General features: G+C 36.2%; 3 protein-coding genes across 3 annotated transcripts; all 3 read right to left on the bottom strand.

Moving 5' to 3' along the window:
• Positions 1 to 7,551: 7,551 nt before the first annotated feature.
• LOC149116220 (melanocyte-stimulating hormone receptor-like) lies at positions 7,552 to 8,686 on the bottom strand. The gene has a single exon (XM_089278573.1). It carries the CDS (start codon positions 8,656 to 8,658, stop codon positions 7,717 to 7,719), a length of 942 nt encoding a protein of 313 aa, XP_089134699.1. The 5' UTR covers positions 8,659 to 8,686; the 3' UTR covers positions 7,552 to 7,716.
• Positions 8,687 to 11,868: 3,182 nt separating this feature from the next.
• On the bottom strand, positions 11,869 to 13,003 carry LOC149116219 (melanocyte-stimulating hormone receptor-like). The gene has a single exon (XM_089278568.1). The coding sequence runs from the start codon at positions 12,973 to 12,975 to the stop codon at positions 12,034 to 12,036; it is 942 nt and encodes a 313-aa protein (XP_089134694.1). The 5' UTR covers positions 12,976 to 13,003; the 3' UTR covers positions 11,869 to 12,033.
• A 3,196-nt stretch (positions 13,004 to 16,199) lies between these two features.
• LOC149116218 (beta-2 adrenergic receptor-like) lies at positions 16,200 to 17,386 on the bottom strand. The gene has a single exon (XM_089278560.1). It carries the CDS (start codon positions 17,328 to 17,330, stop codon positions 16,389 to 16,391), a length of 942 nt encoding a protein of 313 aa, XP_089134686.1. The 5' UTR covers positions 17,331 to 17,386; the 3' UTR covers positions 16,200 to 16,388.
• Positions 17,387 to 21,458: the final 4,072 nt, after the last annotated feature.

Raw genomic sequence — 21,458 nt, 5'->3', positions numbered from 1 at the left:
TACACGTTTCTTTATATTTTCAATTTGCTCGTTATTCTTTTGTTTTTAATTCCACGTTCTTTATTCGTGTTATGTAAGTTACTCCAGGCAACACCCATTATAGAAATCTTGTTTATTAAATTGTATATTCAAATTCACTCTAGTTATAACCGACGATGACCGGAATTACTGTCGAAACAGGTATTTAAACTGAAACATGATTTTCTTTCTTTAAAGTTTATTCTACAAGTCCTAGAAATTCCCGGGCACCGCCCTAAGTAATTTATTCCTTGGCACCAACTTAACCTGTCATATGTTTTCAAAGACGAAGTTTACGTGAACAAATAGTAATAGCGACCGATATGAACACTGAAAAAAAAAAAAAGAAAAGAACAGTTGTATTTTAAGTTGTGATATTTCCGAGCCCTCTTTCCTGCATGAGTCACGGACTAGTTGCAAAGTCGCTTGATCAAAACTTTATCGTTACTGATCCTTCATGTCTTCGAGAAAACGTATATTTGGAAAAAATTTCACTGTTTGGAATAAAGCTTCCCTGTAGAGAAATTGAAAATCAACCCTTTCTATAGCTATCAACCTTTTTACCTTTTTATGGGAAAAAGCGTTTCGGTTAAATCGGCGATAAATACACAAAATTATACAATTCCTTTTATTATTAATTTCCTCGATTTTCTCTATAAATGACAACTTCTTTGCCAGATTTTAATTTCATTTTCCATCGCTTTCAAAGCACTAAGTACAAGCTGCTGTTCATGGTATCCAAGTCAAAATAACAAAGGTCTTTATAATAATGACTGACAACTTTCCATTGCTTTTGTTTCACACTTAATTTAATTCACTCTGCTATTCACTATTTGCTGTCTATACCCAAAATTAGAGCAAACAAAACACCTGAACGAACATCTTTAAATTAAATCTGCATTTGCAAACAATTAGGTTTGAGTTTCGCGTCTGCGGGCGGATCATTGGGAAGACTAAGCCACCAGGGCTGCGACGCCGAGGACGAAACGTAGTCAAAAATGAATTTATATTTTACCAGCGAAATTCGCAATTGTCTAGATGCGTAGTCACAGCATTCAATTCCCAATGAGAATCCGAAATATTAGCCGTCGTTTGTGTTCCTCAGACTACGCACAACTAGGTCATTTCACGTTCTTGTTTTGCAGAGGACGTCAGAAAAGTGTACAAAGATTTATAACGCACGTGCACAGCTATTCTTTTGCTCATCATAATCTTTTGTTCGCTGACGATCCTGTTGCCTTCGTTGTGGTGGTTTGCTTAATTAAGTTCCCAATTACTAGTAGTAACAGACAGACTTCGACTTCACGCCTGGTCAGACCAATTTCTCACAATTTACTAGCGAATAAATTGTTTCAATTCCGCGAACAAATAGTCTTAAAAGATCTGTTCGTCATGTTTGAATCCCCCAAACATTTTCCTAAACTTCCTCTACTTAAAATTCAGTCTGTCGTGACTGATACTTGACCTGTACCTGTTTTTTGGTATTTATATTCTTTAGCTAAATGAGAGAGCGAGAGATTGTTAAGGTGGACGTTTTCTCACAATCAAAATATACACGATGTAGTGTGGTGTTTCAATCTATTTTCAGTTCATAAAATGTACCTCATTTGATTGAAAATCGTAAATACAAGCCCAAAATAATCAGCCTGATCGTCACAGGCATAATGTTTGATGATATGTCTTTGAGGGAATACAAGACTTCTCAAGATATGGGGGCTGGCCGAAGTGAAGGGGGAGAGGGGAAAGGGGTCTGTGGCTCATATCAAGCAAGTCTGTTTCACGATCTAGTCGGAAGTGTGATATGGTTGACCTGGCGGCCAGAAGCACAGCATATCTCAATGGAATGCCTATCGAGAAACTCGCTTCCTTCATTAAGTTATTTTAAAAAAGTTTCTCGCGCCAATGTTTATAAATATAAACGCAATATATAAACTTCGCTAACCGGGAAGTGGCTAAAATTGTTTGTTAAAAAAAAAAAAAAAAAAAAAAAACTAGCCTTAAAATCTACATCTTGAATCTCCATTCACGAGTTGTTTTGCAATATGTTCAGGTAATTTGCTGAAATTAAGCTTCAATTTCACGACCCTTATAAAATTACAAATGCATCCTCCTCGCCATATTGTTTTTTTTTAAGCGTCAAATGATGATGTATTTATCCGGTTAAACTTGTCAAGCATAATATTTCGTGTTAAGTTGTTATGTTCATTTTTTCTCATTATGTTTATCCTCATTTTTAGTCATTATGACAGAATCGCCTCCGTTTTCGTTAAATCTCAGATTTAAAACCTATCGACGAACTTTCTTGAGAGGAAAGTCTTTGCATATGCTGTTTGAGAAGTATAAAAATTTACCCTGCGTTGTTCATGTTCCAACAAATTTAGTCTAAATTAAAATCTCAAAACGCATATATCCTGAACATGTATAAGCTTGCAAAAATACGTGTCATCCTCTCTCAAATTTATTTATTTAATAATCAAATGAATGCGCGCGCTCTGATTGGTCAATCAGCTATGGTTTATTGTGCCAGTAAACTCATGGAAATTTCGCGTGTCTTCTGAATTATTATATAAAAGCAATAGACCACAAGTTTTTATGGTTTATATATAGGTTGATAAACCACTTGGGATGTTGGAAGAACACGAGAAGAATTCGTAAATCGCGAGCCGCAGGCGAGTGATTCACGAATTCTTCGAGTGTTCTTCCAACATCCCATGTGGTTCATCAACCTATGTATAAAACATAAAAACTTGTGATCTATTGCTTAAATACGGAACTTTCTAAATGTTATGATCTTAGTTGTAGCTTAAAAAAGCAAACATAAATAGTAATGGTATTAATAATATAAAGGCACTTTTTTCTGCAGTCTTATAAAAACACCCAGCTAAAAAAAATGTCCTTGATAAAAGCGCAGGAAAATTTTTGTTTTTATGCTGAACAGAATAATTCTTGTATTTTGTACCAGCTTGTTGTACTAACTCTACAGTGTTTGAATAACGCATTCCGATAAGCAAGCATGAAAATCTTTTCATCTTTTTATTCATAATTAGAAACAAATCTTGCCTGCAACTTTGTACCAGAAAATTGAATTTAAAACAATGAAAATCTTTACAGTTGTAATTCCTACCGGCATGAACATGCAATACCGTCGATATACCAATAAACGAAAATCAGTGTCATTCCTAATTTAAGGCAACTTTTGAAGAAACTTATCCTTTATTGATGACAATTTTTAATTGTTGTCGCTGATGTTCTTGGCAGCTAAAGGATCGTTTATCTGTACAATCGCAAAACCAGATGCGAAACAATACACAACTTCAATATTAAGAAGACAAAAAGTGTATCACAAAAACCAATAAACCAAATTGACTATTAGTCTTATCACCCTTAAATTTTTAGCGAATCTTATCTGTTAACGATCGATGTTAGTTTCTTACTTTGTTTCTTTTTCGGTAACCTAAGAAATGATATAGTTCCACAAAAGCTAACTCGATCAACAGCAAAGTATTTGTCAGATTGTGTCCGTCACTGCTTGCCTCAGTGTCCACAGAGACACTGCACACAAAATAAAGCCTATTACAGAGACCACCTCGTATACGTAGCGACAAATAACGCAACGTTCACTGACTGCAGTCACCAATAAAGTAACAGCCAGAGGCTCTACAATAAGACCTACACAAATATCAGATGTTGCAAGGTTCCTTAGCAAGAGTTTGCACGGCGGATGAAGCGAAGGCTCACTGCGAAGAGCGACTAGGATCAGAGTATTTCCGAGAAATGTAGTAATGGACAGAAAAACGTTTAAAATTGAGATAAATATGCAACTGGCCGTGTATTCCAGCAGTTAAATCTGGTGAGCAATGTAGTTGTTGAAACGTGGTAAATGTGGTCTGCTTTCCGTCTTCAGAAACGTTTGCTGTAGCCATTAATCTGCCTCAGCGATGTGACTATCTGAATTGTCGGGCGCGACTTTAACTATAAGCTGGAATGCCTTGATTAAAATTCACGTTATTGAAATTATTATAAGTAATATCCATGAACAATAGATTTGGTAAAACTGAATTTAACTAGCCTGGCAGATGGCTTTACTACCAGTGACCGACCTTTTTTCTTCGGTTCAGGAGTAATAGCAGACTTTTTGTTCCATGATGAATACCGTGATAACAACAAAAATTACAAATTCAAAGTCAACTGAATTATTGGGCTCCAACATGTGCAAACCAGCATTTTCAATTTAGGAAATATTTCTTCGATTCTGGAAACTTCCTGTTATCCTTTTCAGTAAATTATTCTTCATGTTTTGAAAGACGACGATAACTAAACAAAAGGAATGACGACTGATATCATGTCATGATATGGGGTGTACAGAATATTATCGTTATTAATCCCCGATGGCTTGGAGAAAAAGGCAGATAGGAAATACCTTACTTGATGGAATAAACTGAGCTCCTTTGCAGAGAAATTAAAGATCAAACCTCTGTATTAAATTTATTCACCCTTGTACTGAATGGAGGGTTTCTGTTAAATCGACGATAAATACACAAAAGTTTATTCAAATGAACAATTCCTTGGAATTAATTGCTACGTTTTTCTTTGTAAATGACAACTACTTTGCTAGTGCAGAGTTGGTTTTTCTTTTATTTTCCGCCTCTTTAAAACACTGAATACAGGCTGCTGTTTATACCGAGGACAATGTAAAAAGGTCTTGTTCACAATGACTGATAACTTTCCATTCTTTTGTTTCAAGCTGACAAACAGGTGTTCGTTTAATTTACTCAGTCATCCAGTATTTGCCGTTTATATGCTCAAAATTCATGCGATGGAAAAACATGAATAAACATCTGCTTTAATTGATTTCACTTTAACCAACAGTTAGAAATTTAGTGTAGGTTAGTAAAATGTTTCCTGATTGCTAAATTAACAACTTATACTTGATGTTCTCTTTGTTTCAATTGGCTTAATGAACGCAATAAATGTGACTAGTATATTTGCTATTTATATTTGCTTGTATATTTGCTCATATATTCTTTGAATTCTTAAATTACCCGTCAACAGCGAAAGGTGCAAATCCAGAACAAAAAACTCAAATAAATTATTTTTCCTGCAGAGGTTAGAAATGTTTTTAAAATGATGTTCGAACATCTTTTTCACAATTGGCTATGCTGGGTTTCTTGGAAAAACTGAAATTCTGCAATCTTCTTTATGCCGAGAGCGACGCCTATTTATAAACCCAGCGCACAAAAGACTATAATGAAATGGTTATAATCGCGGTCGTGCATGCGGCCAGAAACCACTGAATCACTGAAACACTTGTTTGGATTAATTTGGCCACTCACGTGGCGTTTATTTCAAACCATTCAAATGCTAAGGTGTCAAATTAATCAATTAAACATCTCTATATTTGATTCAGTGAATAAAGTTGGGGCGAAAAACAGCCAGCCCAGTAAGAGGTAGCAAGAGCAGAGGAGGAGCTCAGGGGATGGTGGAGGGCCGACGAGAGAAAGTAAAGTACGCTTCTAAGGCTAAACAGCTATCGCGATCGGCGCTGGCAGAAAAAAGGGAGAGGGTTAGCAGAGCACACGAATTTAAAGCTTGCTCTGCGTGTGGTGTCTAACCCATTAACGGCTATCTACCTCTGTAGCTTGTACCGTAAGATAAGATAAGGCCCCGCCTCAGCATAAAACCCATTATCGCGCTAAGTCAATAATGGGCCATTTTCAGAGTTTTTTAATGTCTTTTTTTTTAACAAATGTTTTATACCATTCATTTCTTGCGCTCTCACGTCTCCGGTCGCGTACCCTGACTGACAGACTTCGATCGACCTCAAGCCTCCTTACGCATGCAGACCAATTTCTCACATTGACATGCAAATGTGATTCGGTTCAAATAGTATTATAAAAGGCTGTTCGTCATGGTTGAATCCTACAAACAGTTTAATAAACTTCCTTTGTTTAAAATTCGGTCTGTCGTGACTCATAATTCCTGTTTTTTGGTATTTATATTCTTTAGGTAAATGAGAGAGCGAGAGATTGTTAAGGTGGACGTTTTCTCACAATCAAAATATACACGATGTAGTGTGGTGTTTCAACTTGAAATGAAATTAATAATTAATTAATTAATTAATTAATTAATAATTTGCTGGGCACGCTTTGACCGAACGGACTAAACATTAACTTAACTCACTTTCATATTTCGCAGTACGCCTTTGTTTAGTTTGTATTTGTGCGCGCTTTCCGTGCGTGCGTACGTGTACAGTTTTTTGTATGGCGTGGCTCAATCATTCCACCTACTGAAGAAGGGCTAAGCCCGAAACGTTTAGATTACTAGCGAATTGCGAATTGCGAATTAGTGAATTTTGAACCTTATATCTTTTTAATGGAATGCCCGTCGACAAAATCGCTTGCTCCCTTAAATTTATTTTCAAAAATTGTCTCTCACTTACGTTTATAAATATAAATGCAAATTATAAACCTCGCTAACCAGGAATTCCAAAAATTTCTTGCTTAATTCTTATATATAGACAAAATAACTTCAACATCTACATTTTGAATCTCCATTCTTTAGTTGTTTGCTCTGTTTTCAGGTCATTTTCAGACAGAAGCAACTCAATTTCACGACCCTTATAAAATTAAAAATGCATCTGCCTTACCATACTCAAGCGTTAAATGTTTATGTATTCATCCGGTTGAACTTGTCAAGCATAATATTCCCTGTTTTCCCCCTCTTACCAGTAATGTCGTTTCGATATTTTCAATTTTCTACGATATGTTTATCTTCATTTTTAGTCATTATGTTACAGGTATAGAGTGAATCTCCTTTGTTTTCATCATATCTCAGATTGATAGCCCATCGACGAACTTTGTTTCAGTTTGAAGAAAACTCTTTGCATCAGCTGTTTGAGAAGTGTAAAAATTAAGCCTGTGACGTCCATCTCCAACCAATTTACCTAAATTACTATATCAAATCGCATATATCCTGAACATGTATAGGTGTGAAAAAGTATCATTCACTCTCAAATTTATATTTATATACGAAATTTCAGAATTATAGTTTTAATCTAAAAGAGCAACCGAAGTAATAATAAATAAATGCACATTTTTCTGCAGCTTAATTAAGAAATCATCCACCTAAAAGGTAAATGTCCTTCATCAAAGCCCAGGGAAAATTTTACTTTTATGCTGACCAGAATAATACAGCGATCACCAGCCAAAAACCGTAATTCGTCCTTCTTCTTTTATTTTTTGTTTTAGTTTATCGCAACTCTACGGTGTTTGAATAATGCACTCCGACAAGAAAACATGACATTTATACTTTCTTTCCATCTCTTTTATTCTCAATAGCAAACAAATCTTTCCTGCATGCAATTTTCTACTTGAAAATTAATTGACAACAATGAAATTATTTTTACCGTGTTACCCCGACCGGCATAAACATGTAATACGTAACTGTCGATATACCAATAAACTAAAGTCAGTATATATCAGTCCTGATTTGACACAGCTTCTGAGGAATCTTATCCGTTATTAATTATTATCATTATTTTATCTTTTTTTGTCGCTGTTGATCTTGTAAGCTAAACTTACAATCACTCTTATCATTCTTAGCTTTTAGAGAATCTTATCCATTAACCATCGATGTTAGCCTTTTTTTTTCTGGTAAGCTACGAGATGGCATGATAGAGTTCCACAAGATCTTACTCCATCAACAGCTAAGAACTTGTCTGATTGTGTCCTTCACTGCTTGTCCGACTTCCTCTATCTTCCAACAGTAAAGAATCGGGTTTAATGACGAGTTTAAGAAAACTAAAGTAAATGTATAATTGAAAGCGAGAAAAAGTGATGAAGATAACTCACTATGAAGGAGTAAAGTTGCCACTATTACATATGGTAAATAGCAAGCGACTAACGTGAACTGCAACAACAGTGCAATGGACACTGCTTTCCTGTATCGCACTATCTGCAGTTGATTTGATTGGGTCGGTTGTTGAACATGGTCTTGTACTTGGTGTTGATGATGACGGAGGGTGAAGAAAATCTTTGTATAAGAGAAGGTCGAGATTACTAGACTCAGTGAAACAACTACAATACCAAACCACAACCATTTAGTAGAATTCCCAAAGAGCTTAGTTGTTGAAGTCGAGACAGTGGACACAATCCAAATAGTGATAATGATCAAATAGGCTCGCTTCAAAGTTACAACTTGTCTGTATCTCAGTCCCAACAACAGAGCACGAAGTCTGTCCACGCTTATTGCAGTCAGTGTCCACAGAGACACTCTGAACAAAATAAAGCTTATTACAGAGACTACCTCGTATACGTAGCGACAAATATTCCAATGTTCACTGACTGCAGTCACCACTAAAGTAACAGCCAGAGGCTCTACAATAAGACCAACACAAAGATCAGTTGTTGCAACGTTACTTAGCAAAACTTTTGAAGGCGCATGAAGTGAAGACTCCTTGCGAAGAGCGACTAAAATCAGACCATTTCCAAGAGATGCAGCAATGGACAGAAAAGCGTTTAAAATTGAGATAAATGTCAAGTGGCCGTGTATTCCAGCAGTTAAATCTGGTGAGCAGTATAGTTGTTGAAACGTGGTAAATGTGGTCTGCTTTCCGTCTTCAGAAACGTTTGCTGTAGCCATTAATCTGCCTCGGCGATGTGAGTATCTGAATTGTCGGGCGCGACTTTTACTATAAGCTGGAATGCCTTGATTAAAATTCACACTACTGAAATTATTATAAGTAACATCCATGAACAATAGATTTGGTAAAACTGAATTTAACTAGCCTGGCAGATGGCTTTACTACCAATGACCGACTTTGTTACTTTGGTTCAGGAGTAAAAGCAGACTTTTTGTTCCATGATGAATACCGTGATAACAACAAAAATTGCAAATTTATAGTCAACTGAATTACTGGGCTCCAACATGTGCAAGCCAGCATTTTCAATTTCAAGAAATATTTCTTCGATTCTGGAAACTTCCTGTTATCCTTTTCAGTAATTTATTCTTCATGTTTTGAAAGACGACGATAACTAAACAAAAGGAGTGACGACTGATATCATGTCATGATATCGGGTGTACAGGAAAATATCTTTATTAATCCCCGATGGCTTGGAGAAAAAGCCATATAGGAAATACCTTACTTGTTTGGAATAAAGCTCCTCTGCAGAGAAATTGAAGATCAAAACCTCTGTATTAAATTTATTTACCCTTGTACTGAATGGAGCGTTTCTGTTAAATCGACAATAAATACACAAAAGCTTATTCAAATGAACAATTCAATTCCTTGCAAAACTACTTTGCCAGACTTGGTTTTTCTTTCATTTTCCGCCTTTTTAAAACACTGAATACAAGCTGCTGTTTATACCGCGGACAACGTAAAAAGGGTCTTGTTCACAATGACTGATAACTTTCCATTCTTTTCTTTCAAGCTGACAAACAGGTGTTCGTTTAATTTGCTCAGTCATCCAGTATTTGCTGTCTATATCCTCAAAATTTATGCAATGGAATAACATGAGTGAACATCTGCTTTAATTAATTTTACTTTAGCCAACAGATAGAAATTTAATGTAGCTTAGTAAAATTCTTCCTGAATGTTTCCTGATTGCTAAATTAACAACTTATACGCGATGTTGTCTTTGTTGCAATAGGCCATCTACAGTTGTGTGCTTAGTTACCTGGCCTATTAATGTAACCGAGGCTGGAGTTGACCTTGCTTTGACGCAGACCTCACTGCTTTTCTCATTTAAATGCAAACTACTTAGCATTAGAACAACTTGATTTACACAACAAAAGCAGTGAGGTCTGTATCAAAACAAGGTCACCTCCAGCCTCGCTGCCATTCAAAGGCCAGGTCACTGAGCAGGCAACTGTAAAATGGCCTATTGGCTTAATGGACGCAATAAATGTGACTAGTTTTACGCTTGTATATTTGCTAATATATTCTTTGAATTCTTGAATTACCCGTCAACAGCGAAAGGTGCAAATATCATCCAAAACGAAAAATTCAAATAAATTATTTTTCCTGCAGAGGTTAAACATGTTTTGAAAATGATGTTTTCCGAACGTTTTTTTCATTATGCTGGGTTTCTTGGAAAAACTGAAATTCTGCAATCTTCTTTTCAGAGTTTTTTTAATGTTTTGTTGACAGATGTTTTATAGCAATCATTTCTCGCGCTCTCACGTCTCCGGTCGGCTGCCCTGACGGACAGACTTCAGCTTCAAGCCTCCTCATGCATGCGGACCAATTTCTCCCAATTGACCATCATGCAAATATGATTCAGTTCAAATAGTATTAGAAAAGGCTGCTCGTCATGTTTGAGTCCTAAAAAAAGTTTACTAAACTTCGTGAGTCATACTTCCTGTGTTTTGGTAATTACATTCTTTAGCTAAATGAGAGGGCGAGAGATTGCAAATGCAGACGAGTTCATGAAATGAAATTAATAATTAATTAATTAATTAATAATATGCTGGGGACGCTTCGGCCTAACGGAGTGAACATTAACTTAATTCATTTCCATATTTCGCAGCACGTCTTTGTTTACTTTGTATTTCGTGGCTGCTTTCCGTGCGTACGTACGCGTACAGTTTTTTTATATGGCGTGGCTCAATCATTCCATCTACTGAAGAATGGCTAAGCCCGAAACATTTAGATTACTAGCGAATATTTTACATGTTTAAGAGCCTTTTGAACCTTATATCTGTTCTATGGAATGCCCGTCGACAAACTCGCTTGCGCCCTTAAATTTATTTTCAAAAAATGTCTCAAACTAATGTTTATAAATATAAATGCAAATTATATACCTCGCTAACCAGGAATTCCTAAAAATTGCTTGTTTAAGTTATATATATAGAAAAAATAGCTTCATCATCTATATTTTGAATCTCCATTTTTGAGTTGCTTCCCATATGTTTAGGTGATTTGCTGACAGAGGCAGCTCAATTTCACGACCCTTATAAAATTAAAAATGCATCTGCCTCACCATACTCAAGCGTTAAATGTTTATGTATTAACCTGGTTAAACTTTCCAAGCATAATATTTCCCGTTTTCCATCTCTTAACAATAATGTCTTTTCGATCTTTTTAATTTTCTGCAATATGTTTATCGTCATTTTTAGTCATTGTGTTAAAGGAGTAGAGTGAATCTCCTTTGTTTTCATTATATCTCAGATTAAAAGCCCATCGACGAACTTTGTCTGAAGGAAACTCTTTGCATCGGCTGTTTGAGAAGTATAAAAATTAAGTCTGCGACGTCCATCTCCAACAAGTTAAGCTAAATTAAGATATGAAATCGCATATATCCTGAACATGTAAAGGCCTGCAAAAGTGTCATTCACTCTCAAATTTATATTCATATACGAAATTTCAGAATTATAGTTTTAATCTAAAAGAGCAATCGAAGTAATAATAAATAAATGCACATTTTTCTGCAGCTTAATTAAGAAATCACCCACCTAAAAGGTAAATGTCCTTCATCAAACTAGCCCAGGGAAAATTTTTACTTTTATACTGACCAGAAAACCTTCTGGTTTTCTCGTCCTTCTTCTTGTATTTTTTGTTTCAGTTTATCGCAACTCTACGGTGTTTGAATAATGCACTCCGACAAGAAAACATGACATTTATACTTTCTTTTCATCTCTTTTATTCACAATAGCAAACAAATCTTTCCTGCATGCAATTTTCTACTTGAAAATTAATTGACAACAATGAAATTATTTTTACCGTTTTACCCCGACCGGCATAAACATGTAATACGTAACTGTCGATATACCAATAAACTAAAGTCAGTATATATCAGTCCTGATTTGACACAGCTTCTGAAGAATCTTATCCGTTATTAATTATCATCATTATTTTATCTTTTTTTGTCGCTGTTGATCTTGTAAGCTAAACTTACAATCACTCTTATCATTCTTAGCTTTTAGAGAATCTTATCCATTAACCATCGATGTTAGCCTTTTTTTTTCTGGTAAGCTACGAGATGGCATGATAGAGTTCCACAAGATCTTACACGATCAACAGCTAAGAACTTGTCTGATTGTGTCCTTCACTGCTTGTCCGACTTCCTCTATCTTCCAACAGTAAAGAATCGGGTTTAATGACGAGTTTAAGAAAACTAAAGTAAATGTATAGTTGAAAGCGAGAGAAACTGATGAAGATAACTTAGTATGAAGGAGTAAAGGTACTACTATTACATGTGGTAAATAGCAAGCGACTAACGTGAATTGCAACAACAGTGCAGTGGACACTGCTTTCCTGTATCGCACTATCTGCAGTTGATTTGATTGGGTCGGTTGTTGAACATGGTCTTGTACTTGGTGTTGATGATGACGGAGGGTGAAGAAAATCTTTGTATAAGAGAAGGTCGAGATTACTAGACTCAGTGGAGCAACAATAACATGAAACCACAACCATTTAGGGGAATTCCCAAAGAGCTTAGTTGTTGAAGTCGAGACAGTGGACACAATCCAAATAGTGATAATGATCAAATAGGCTCGCTTCAAAGTTACAACTTGTCTGTATCTCAGTCCCAACAACAGAGCGAGAAGTCTGTCCACACTTATTGCAGTCAGTGTCCACAGAGACACTCTGGACAAAATAAAGCTTATTACAGAGACTACCTCGTATACGTAGCCACAAATATTCCAATGTTCACTGATTGTAGTGACCAATAAACTAACAGTCAGAGGCTCTACAATAAGACCAACCAAAAGATCAGTTGTTGCAAGGTTGCTTAGCAAAACTTTTGAAGGCGGATGAAGTGAAGACTCCTTGCGAAGAGCGACTAGGATCAGAGCATTTCCAAGAAATGCAGTAATGGACAGAAAAACGTTTAAAATTGAGATAAATGTCAAGTGGCCGTGTATTCCAGCAGTTAAATCTGGTGAGCAGTATAGTTGTTGAAACGTGGTAAATGTGGTCTGCTTTCCGTCTTCAGAAACGTTTGCTGTAGCCATTAATCTGCCTCAGCGATGTGAATATCTGAATTGTCGGGCGCGACTTTAACTTTAAGCTGGAATGCCTTGATTAAAATTCACACTACTGAAATTATTGTAATTAACATCCATGAACAATAGATTTGGTAAAACTGAATTTAACTAGCCTGGCAGATGGCTTTACTACCAATGACCGACTTTTTTTCTTCGGTTCAGGAGTAATAGCAGATTTTTTGTTCCATGATGAATACCGTGATAAGGACAAAAATTGCAAATTTATAGTCAACTGAATTACTGGGCTCCAACATGTGCAAGTCAGCATTTTCAATTTCAAGAAATATTTCTTCGATTCTGGAAACTTCCTGTTATCCTTTTCAGTAATTTATTCTTCATGTTTTGAAAGACGACGATAACTAAACAAAAGGAATGACGACTGATATCATGTCATGATATGGGGTGTACAGAATATTATCGTTATTAATCCCCGATGGCTTGGAGAAAAAGGCATATAGGAAATACCTTACTTGTTTGGAATAAAGCTCCTCTGCAGAGAAATTGAAGATCAAAACCTCTGTATTAAATTTATTTACCCTTGTACTGAATGGAGCGTTTCTGTTAAATCGACGATAAATACACAAAAACTTATTCAAATGAACAATTCAATTCCTTGCAAAACTACTTTGCCAGACTTGGTTTTTCTTTCATTTTCCGCCTCTTTAAAACACTGAATACAAGCCGCTGTTTATACCGAGGACAACGTAAAAAGGGTCTTGTTCACAATGACTGATAACTTTCCATTCTTTTCTTTCAAGCTGACAAACAGGTGTTCGTTTAATTTGCTCAGTCATCCAGTATTTGCTGTCTATATGCTCAGAATTTATGCAATGGAATAACATGAGTGAACATCTGCTTTAATTAATTTTACTTTAACCAACAGATAGAAATTTAAAGTAGCTTAGTAAAATTCTTCCTGAATGTTTCCTGATTGCTAAATCCAAAACGAAAAACTCAAATAAATTATTTTTCCTGCAGAGGTTAAACATGTTTTTAAAATGATGTTTGAATATTTTTTTCACAATGGGCTATGCTGGGTTTCTTGGAAAAACTGAAATTCTGCAATCTTCTTTTCAGAGTTTTTTTTAATGTTTTGTTGACAGATGTTTTATAGCAATCATTTCACAGGCTCTCACGTGTCCGGTCGTCTGCCCTGACGGACAAACTTCGACTTCAAGCCTCCTCATGCATGCGGACCAATTTCTCGCAATTGACTATCATGCAAATATGATTCAGTTGAAATAGTATTATAAAATGTTCGAGTAATTGCGCGCGCTGTGATTGGTCAGTTCGAGTTCATTATAGCTCCATAAAGCACTCTGCATACGTCACGCGCGTGCATTATAACTCAACATATGCACGCAAGCTACGTCACGAAAATTTTGCCCTGGACAAAAAGGGAACGGTTTTACTTTTCATTCAGCATTTAAGCCAATAAAAAGAAAGCATGTACATGTAAGGAGAATACTTATTTTGATTAATTAAAATTCGCAATCCTTTTCTTGTTTAATGTGTCTTTACGTTAATGTGGTGGTTTACATTTTATAAAAGAAATAAAAAAACTTGCCCTTCGTGCATTGTTGAGTTATATAAGCACTTGGGAATTTTTAAGAACACTCGAGAAGTGCGAGAAGCACTCGGCTGCGCCTCGTGCTTCTCTATGCACTTCTCTCGTGTTCTTAAAAATTCCCGCGTGCTTATATAACTCAACAATGCACTCGGGCGCGTTTTTTATTTCTATAATATGCTGGGCACGCTTCGGCCGAACGGAGTGAACATTAACTTAATTTATTTCCATATTTCGCAGCACGTCTTTGTTTACTTTGTATTTCGTGGCTGCTTTCCGTGCGTACGTACGCGTACAGTTTTTTTGTATGGCGTGGCTCAATCATTCCATCTACTGAAGAATGGCTAAGCCCGAAACATTTAGATTACCAGCGAATATTTCACACTTTTAAGAGCCTTTTGAATCTTATATCTGTTCTATGGAATGCCCGTCGAGAAACTCGCTTGCTCCCTTAAATTTATTTTCAAAAAATGTCTCAAACTAATGTTTACAAATATAAATGCAAATTATATGCCTCACTAACCAGGAATTCCTAAAAATTGCTTGTTTAAGTTATATATAGAGAAAAAATAGCTTCATCATCTACATTTGAATCTCCATTTTTCAGTGGCTTCCTATATGTTCAGGTGATTTGCTGACAGAGGCAGCTCAATTTCACGACCCTTATAAAATTAAAAATGCATCTGCCTCACCATACTCAAGCGTTAAATGTTTATGTATTAACCTGTTTAAACTTTTCAAGCATAATATTTCCTGTTTTCCATCTCTTAACAGTAATGTCTTTTCGATCTTTTTAATTTTCTGCAATATGTTTATCGTCATTTTTAGTCATTATGTTAGAGGTGTAGAGTGAATCTCCTTTGTTTTCATTATATCTCAGATTAATACCCCATCGACGAACTTTGTTTGAAGGAAACTCTTTGCATCAGCTGTTTGAGAAGTATAAAAATTAAGCCTGCGACGTCCATCTCCAACAAGTTAAGCTAAATTAAGATATGAAATGGCATATATCCTGAACATGTAAAGGCGTGCAAAAGTGTCATTCACTCTTAATTTTATATTTATAGGAAATTTCAGAATTATAGTTTTAATTTAAAAGTGCAACCGAAGTAATAATAAATAAATGCACATTTTTCTGCAGCTTAATTAAGAAATCACCCACCTCAAAGGTAAATGTCCTTGATCAAAGCCCAGTGAAAATTTTACTTTTATGCTGACCAGAATAATACAGCGATCACCAACCAAAAACTTTAACTCGTCCTTCTTCTTGTATTCAGTTTTGTTTTAGCTTAATTATCGCAACTCTACGGTGTTTGAATAATGCATTCTGACAAGAAAACATGACATTTGTACTTTCTTTTCATCTCTTTTATTCACAATTGCAAACAAATCTTTCCTGCAGTTTTCTATTTGAAAATTAATTGACAACGATGAAATTATTTTACCGTGTTACTCCGACCGGCATAAACATGTAATACCGTCAATATACAATAAACTAAACTCAGTATCAGTCGTAATTTGACACAACTTTTGAAGAATCTTATCCGTTATTAATTATTGTTAATTATTATTTTTATTTTATCGTAATTTTTTGTAGTTGTTGTTCTTGGCAGCTAAAGAATCATTTCTTTTTTTTTTTGGATTCTAATCAAAACACCACATAATAATGGAGAATATAAAGCAAGGTGCTACTTCAATGTTTAGAAAACTATATCAGAAAAACAATAAGCTGAACTTCGATGTTGTTGTTGTTGTTTTTTTTTTCTGGTAATCTACGAGATAGCATGATATAGTTCCCCATGAGCTTAGTCGATCAACAGCTAAGAACTTGTCTGATTGTGTCCTTCACTGCTTGTCCGACTTCCTCTATCTTCCAACAGTAAAGAATCGGGTTTAATGACGAGTTTAAGAAAACTAAAGTAAATGTATAGCTGATAGCGAGAGAAACTGATGAAGATAATTTAGTATGAGCGAGTAAAGTTACCACTATTACATACGGTAGATAGCAAGCGACTAACGTGAACTGCAAGCACAGTGCAGTGGACACTGCCTTCCTGTATCGCGCTATCTGCAGTTGATTTGATTGGGGAGGTTGTTGAACATGGTCTTCTACTTGGCTTTGATGATGACGGAGGGTGAAGAAAATCTTTGTATAAGAGAAGGTCGAGATTACTAGACTCAGTGAAACAACTATAATACCAAACCACAACCATGAAGGAGAATTCCAAAAGAACTTGACTGCTGTGGCTGAGACAGTGGACACAATCCAAATAGTGATAATGATCAAATAGGTTCGCTTCAAAGTTACAACTTGTTTGTATCTCAGTCCCAACATCAGGGCGAGAAGTCTGTCCACGCTTATTGCATTTAGTATCCAAAGAGACACTGCACCCAAAATAAAGCCTGTTGTAGAGGCTACCTCGTATATGTAGCGACAAGTATTCCATTGTTCATTCACTATAGTCACCAAAAAAGCAACAACGAGAGGCTCTACAGTAAGACCTACACAAAGATCAGCTGTTGCAAGGCTTGTTAGCAAGAGTTTGGACGGCGGATGAAGCGAAGACTCGTTGCGAAGAGCGACTAGTATCAGAGTATTTCCAAGAAATGCAGTAATAGACAGAAAAGCGTTTAAAATTGAGATAAATGTCAACTGGCCTTGTATTCCAGCGGTTAAATCTGGTGAGCAATATAGTTGTTGAAACGTCGTAAATGTGATCTGTTTTCCGTCTTCAGAAACGTTTGCTGTAGCCATTACTCTGCCGCAGCGATATGACTATCTGAAGTGTTGGCGCGACTTTAACAACGAGACTTAGCTGAAATTAACGCTTTTCGATTTATTGTAAGTGACATTCATGAATAATTGATTTGGTAAAACTGAATTAAGCTAGCCCGGCAGATGGTTTTACTACTAATGACTGGCTTTTCCTCTACAGTTTAAGGGTAGTAGCAATTCTTGTTTCATGATGAATACCGCGATAAGGACAAAAATCGAAATTTATAGTCAACTGAATTATTGGTCTGCAACATGTGCAAGCTAACATTTTGAATTTCAAGAAATATTTCTTCAATTCAGAAAACTTCCTGTTATCCTTATAAGTAATTTATTCCTCAACCCAAATTAAACCTGTCATCAGTTTTGAAAGACAACATTTAACTGTATGAACAAATAGTGCTGAGTGACGACTTATATCATGTCATGAAATTGCGTGTACACAACGTTATCGATATTAAGTCCCGATGTCTTTGAGAAAAAAGGCATCTGGAAAACTCCCTCCTTGTGTGGAATAAAGCTCCTCTGCAGGGAAATTGAAGATTAATCCACTTTTTTACCCTTTTACTGAAGGGAGCGTTTCTGTTAAATCGACTATAACCTGCGATCAGGCGTTCTCTTTTAACAGCAGGGGGAAGAAGAAAAATGAACCCCTGATACAATTACTTCACGAGTTGTCTGCTCGTAGCCCAGAATCTGGACTTTTTCTGATTGGTCGTAAAACAAAAGAGTCTTTGAACCCGCCTTTATGATTGGTTACGCGATTAGATATCTGACTTCCGGTGCAATTTTAAACGCGGAGCCTGGCGGCGCTAAAATGGATATACTTGTATACAGCGAATTTTCAGCCCGGAGACCGTGATCTTTAGCGGTTATATCTTCGTCTCTTCAAGATTTTATTCACAAATGAATACATCCGGAGGATCATTTGCTAAAAAGAAGTTTTAGCCATAATTTCGACGTTATTTGGTAAGAGCGTCATTCAACAATTGATTCCGAAAGTCTCAAAAACTGAACATTTGCAGCTGATGCAGTCGTGGCGAGTCGCCAGGAGTATAACTGTTGTAATATTTATTTCCGCTCTGTTGATCAATTCCGATAAAAGAGATTCTGATGTTCCACCGATTTTTTTTTTTTTTTTTTTTTTTTTTTTGGTTAACGGAATTAAGAGACATTTCAACTTGTTATTCCCCTTGCCTGGAAAGTAAACATGTGCATTGCGCTTTGTCGCTTTCGCGCTTCTAACCGGCCGCAAGAATTTCCGGTAAAATCTGATTGGCTCACATTTATAGCATGACATAAGATAACATTGCTGTTGACAGGTAAGCAGCGAAAGGGCGGCAGGCGACTCGTGAAGTAAATGTATTGTTCATAATGACTGAAAACTTTCCATTCTTTTGTTTCGAGTTGACATAAAGGTCTTCGCTTAAATTGTTCAAGGCTGCAGATATTCTTTAAATTCTTAAATTACTAGTCAACGAGGTGGAAACACTGCATAAATTGAACCAGTTCTGAAAATGTTAATCAGTAGTTATTACGACGTTCACGGTTGACTATGCTAAGTTAACTTGTAAAATGGGAAATTCTGTCTAGCTTTAATAAAATACTTGAGGTCTCTGTATGAGCAAAACACAAATGAATTATTTTTCCTGCTTAAAATTAAACCCTTTGAAAATGATATTTGATTATTGCGACGTTCACAGTTGGCTATTCTTATTTTTTCTTGGAAAATCTGGAATTGTATCTAGCTTTAATAAAACAGTGGAGCTCTCTTTTTTCAAACATTTCTAGTGTATTGTTCACAAATGTTGACAACTTTCACACGTCCACTTGGGAGAGAAGGGGAAGAGAATCGGAGAGGATGCTTTATACGTACTACCTCTCCCGCCTTTGGAGTCAGTCTCACGACTGCGCATCACTGAGAAACTTGCGGCCGGCTTACGACTACTCCTTCATACAGACCATTTTCTCACGGCTGGCTCGCGGATTTTGACTGCTAGTGTCTTGAACGAGCAGAATATAAATCCGGTTCAATTTCGCGAAAAAATAGTGTTATAAATGGTTGCTTAACTTGTTCGAGTCTTTAAAACAGATTTCTAGACTATGAAGTTTTTATTCTTTTCTTCCTTGGTGTTAAATTCAATCTGCCATAACTCAAACTTTTTGGGCCTATTCTTCTCGAAACTAAATAAGAGAACGAGGTCATGTAAATGTGACGTGATTTCACTAGCAAAATAATATATAGACTTTTTCAGTTCACAAAATGAAAAAGCGGCAAATAAGAGCGCACAACAATCTGATCGTTAGGCATTACGCATGAATTAACGACCTTTTGAAAATATTCTGCAATAGCCCTTTTCACGGTTACCTTTTCTCATTTGCATATTTTGTGGTTTTAGCCCAAAATTGCCTCGCATCCACGTTGGATTACATAGTAATGCAAATGAAAAAAATTAACCGTGAAAGGGCTTTTTTTTTATCAGGATTTTGGCCAGAGGAGTCTGGGGAAAGTAGAACACTACTTACGATATTGGGGTGGTGGAAAGTAGGGGCGCGGGGAGGGAGAGTAAGGGCTAATATCGATCATGACCTTTTTACGATCAAAACAGAAGTTTGAACAATCTGATCTGAGTAGCCGTATGGCATAGAGTTTTTGATGGTTGGCAATTAAATTTGATGGAAATGTCTGTCAAGAAACTTGCTTCCTTCCCTTTTAAATCTTCAAAATGCGTTGGACATTAGTAAATAATTAACAATTATTGGACAAGGTGGAGCAAAATATCGTGATTTGTCAGTGGCGTGCAGATGAATTATTCGCTTGACGCAAATCGTGATTGGTCTGCCAGACACTGACAAATTACGATATTCTGCGATGACCGAGTTTAACAATTGTTTTATCATTCGATCACCAAGTTAGTGTTCATGTGTAAATCATTTTCTGACAGCTCAGGGAAGCGATCTGCCATCTCTCATACAAGAGCGTGGTTACAATTACGCATGAGCAGAATATAGGTTGCAACAAAACACATTTAGACGGTGCTACGCCTTAAGAAACCATTATTTGCAGGTCACGGGGTGGGTTCGCGGCCAATGAAAAGGAAGCAAAAATGCATCGAATGATAAAGATTATTCTTAGTTTTCTGACAGTATAGAGTGAATCTTCATTTTTCATTATATCTCAGATTAAAAACCATCGAACGTTCTTGGTAAAAAGTTGTTTCCTTTAGCGGTTTGAGACGTTTCACAAATACGCCTGCGACTTTCATCTCAATTAAGTATTATCACTCAGTAGCGAAGCTTCTACCTATCATAACTTATGTTTTAAATCGAGAACCCAAATCCAAAATATTGATAACAAAAAGGCACCTTTCCCTGCACTTCTCCCGACTGTCAATAATTTCTGAACTTGACATTAGGTGATAAAATTTTACCACAGAAATTTCCATCTTCTTTGTGATACAGTTTTCGTATCTCTATATCATGTAAAGATGCATCGAACGTTAAAGTCCCCGCTTTGGTCACGCCCAATGAAGTTGATCGCACAATGAGGGATTGGTGACGAGTGACGAGTGACGTCACTTCAACTGGTCGTGTATTCCACCGGTTAAGATCTGTGAGCAGTAGACTTGTTTAAAAGTCGTAACCATGTAGTTTTGCTTTCTGTCGTCAGAAACATTTGCTGTAGACATTACGTTTCAGCCATAAGTTAACTACAAGTTGGAATGCCTTGATCAAAATTCACGCTTTTTAATTTGTCAATGCAAACATGCCATATATGAGCTATCAGCTGGATAAAAAGAGATGGAGCTGAGGTAGTTTCACTGCCAAAGACTGACCCTTTTGATACCGGATTTAGGGGTACTATAATTTTTCTCGTTTGATATTAAACATTGAAAAAGGGACAAAAATACGAATAAGTAATCCATCTATTTGGCACGAAAGTTGTAGCATCAATTTCAAGGAATAATTCTTAAATTCTGGAAATTTCATGTTACCGTTTTAAGTAATTTGTTCCCCAACACAAAGTAAATTGACATGTTTTTAAAGACGACGTGTTTAAGCAAGCAAACAATAATGGTGCCTAAGATATTCCAAACAGAGAGCAGGTTG

This window comes from Orbicella faveolata, unplaced genomic scaffold (genome assembly GCF_042242905.1).
Source record: "Orbicella faveolata isolate gen_17 unplaced genomic scaffold, um_ofav_v1 contig_12, whole genome shotgun sequence".
NCBI lineage: Eukaryota > Metazoa > Cnidaria > Anthozoa > Scleractinia > Merulinidae > Orbicella > Orbicella faveolata.
This window is presented reverse-complemented; position numbering and strand designations above follow the sequence as displayed.

Coding starts and splice junctions, on each gene's coding strand:
- LOC149116220 (XM_089278573.1), bottom strand. CDS start 8,658: ATGGCTACAGCAAACGTTTCTGAAGACGGAAAGCAGACCACATTTACC.
- LOC149116219 (XM_089278568.1), bottom strand. CDS start 12,975: ATGGCTACAGCAAACGTTTCTGAAGACGGAAAGCAGACCACATTTACC.
- LOC149116218 (XM_089278560.1), bottom strand. CDS start 17,330: ATGGCTACAGCAAACGTTTCTGAAGACGGAAAACAGATCACATTTACG.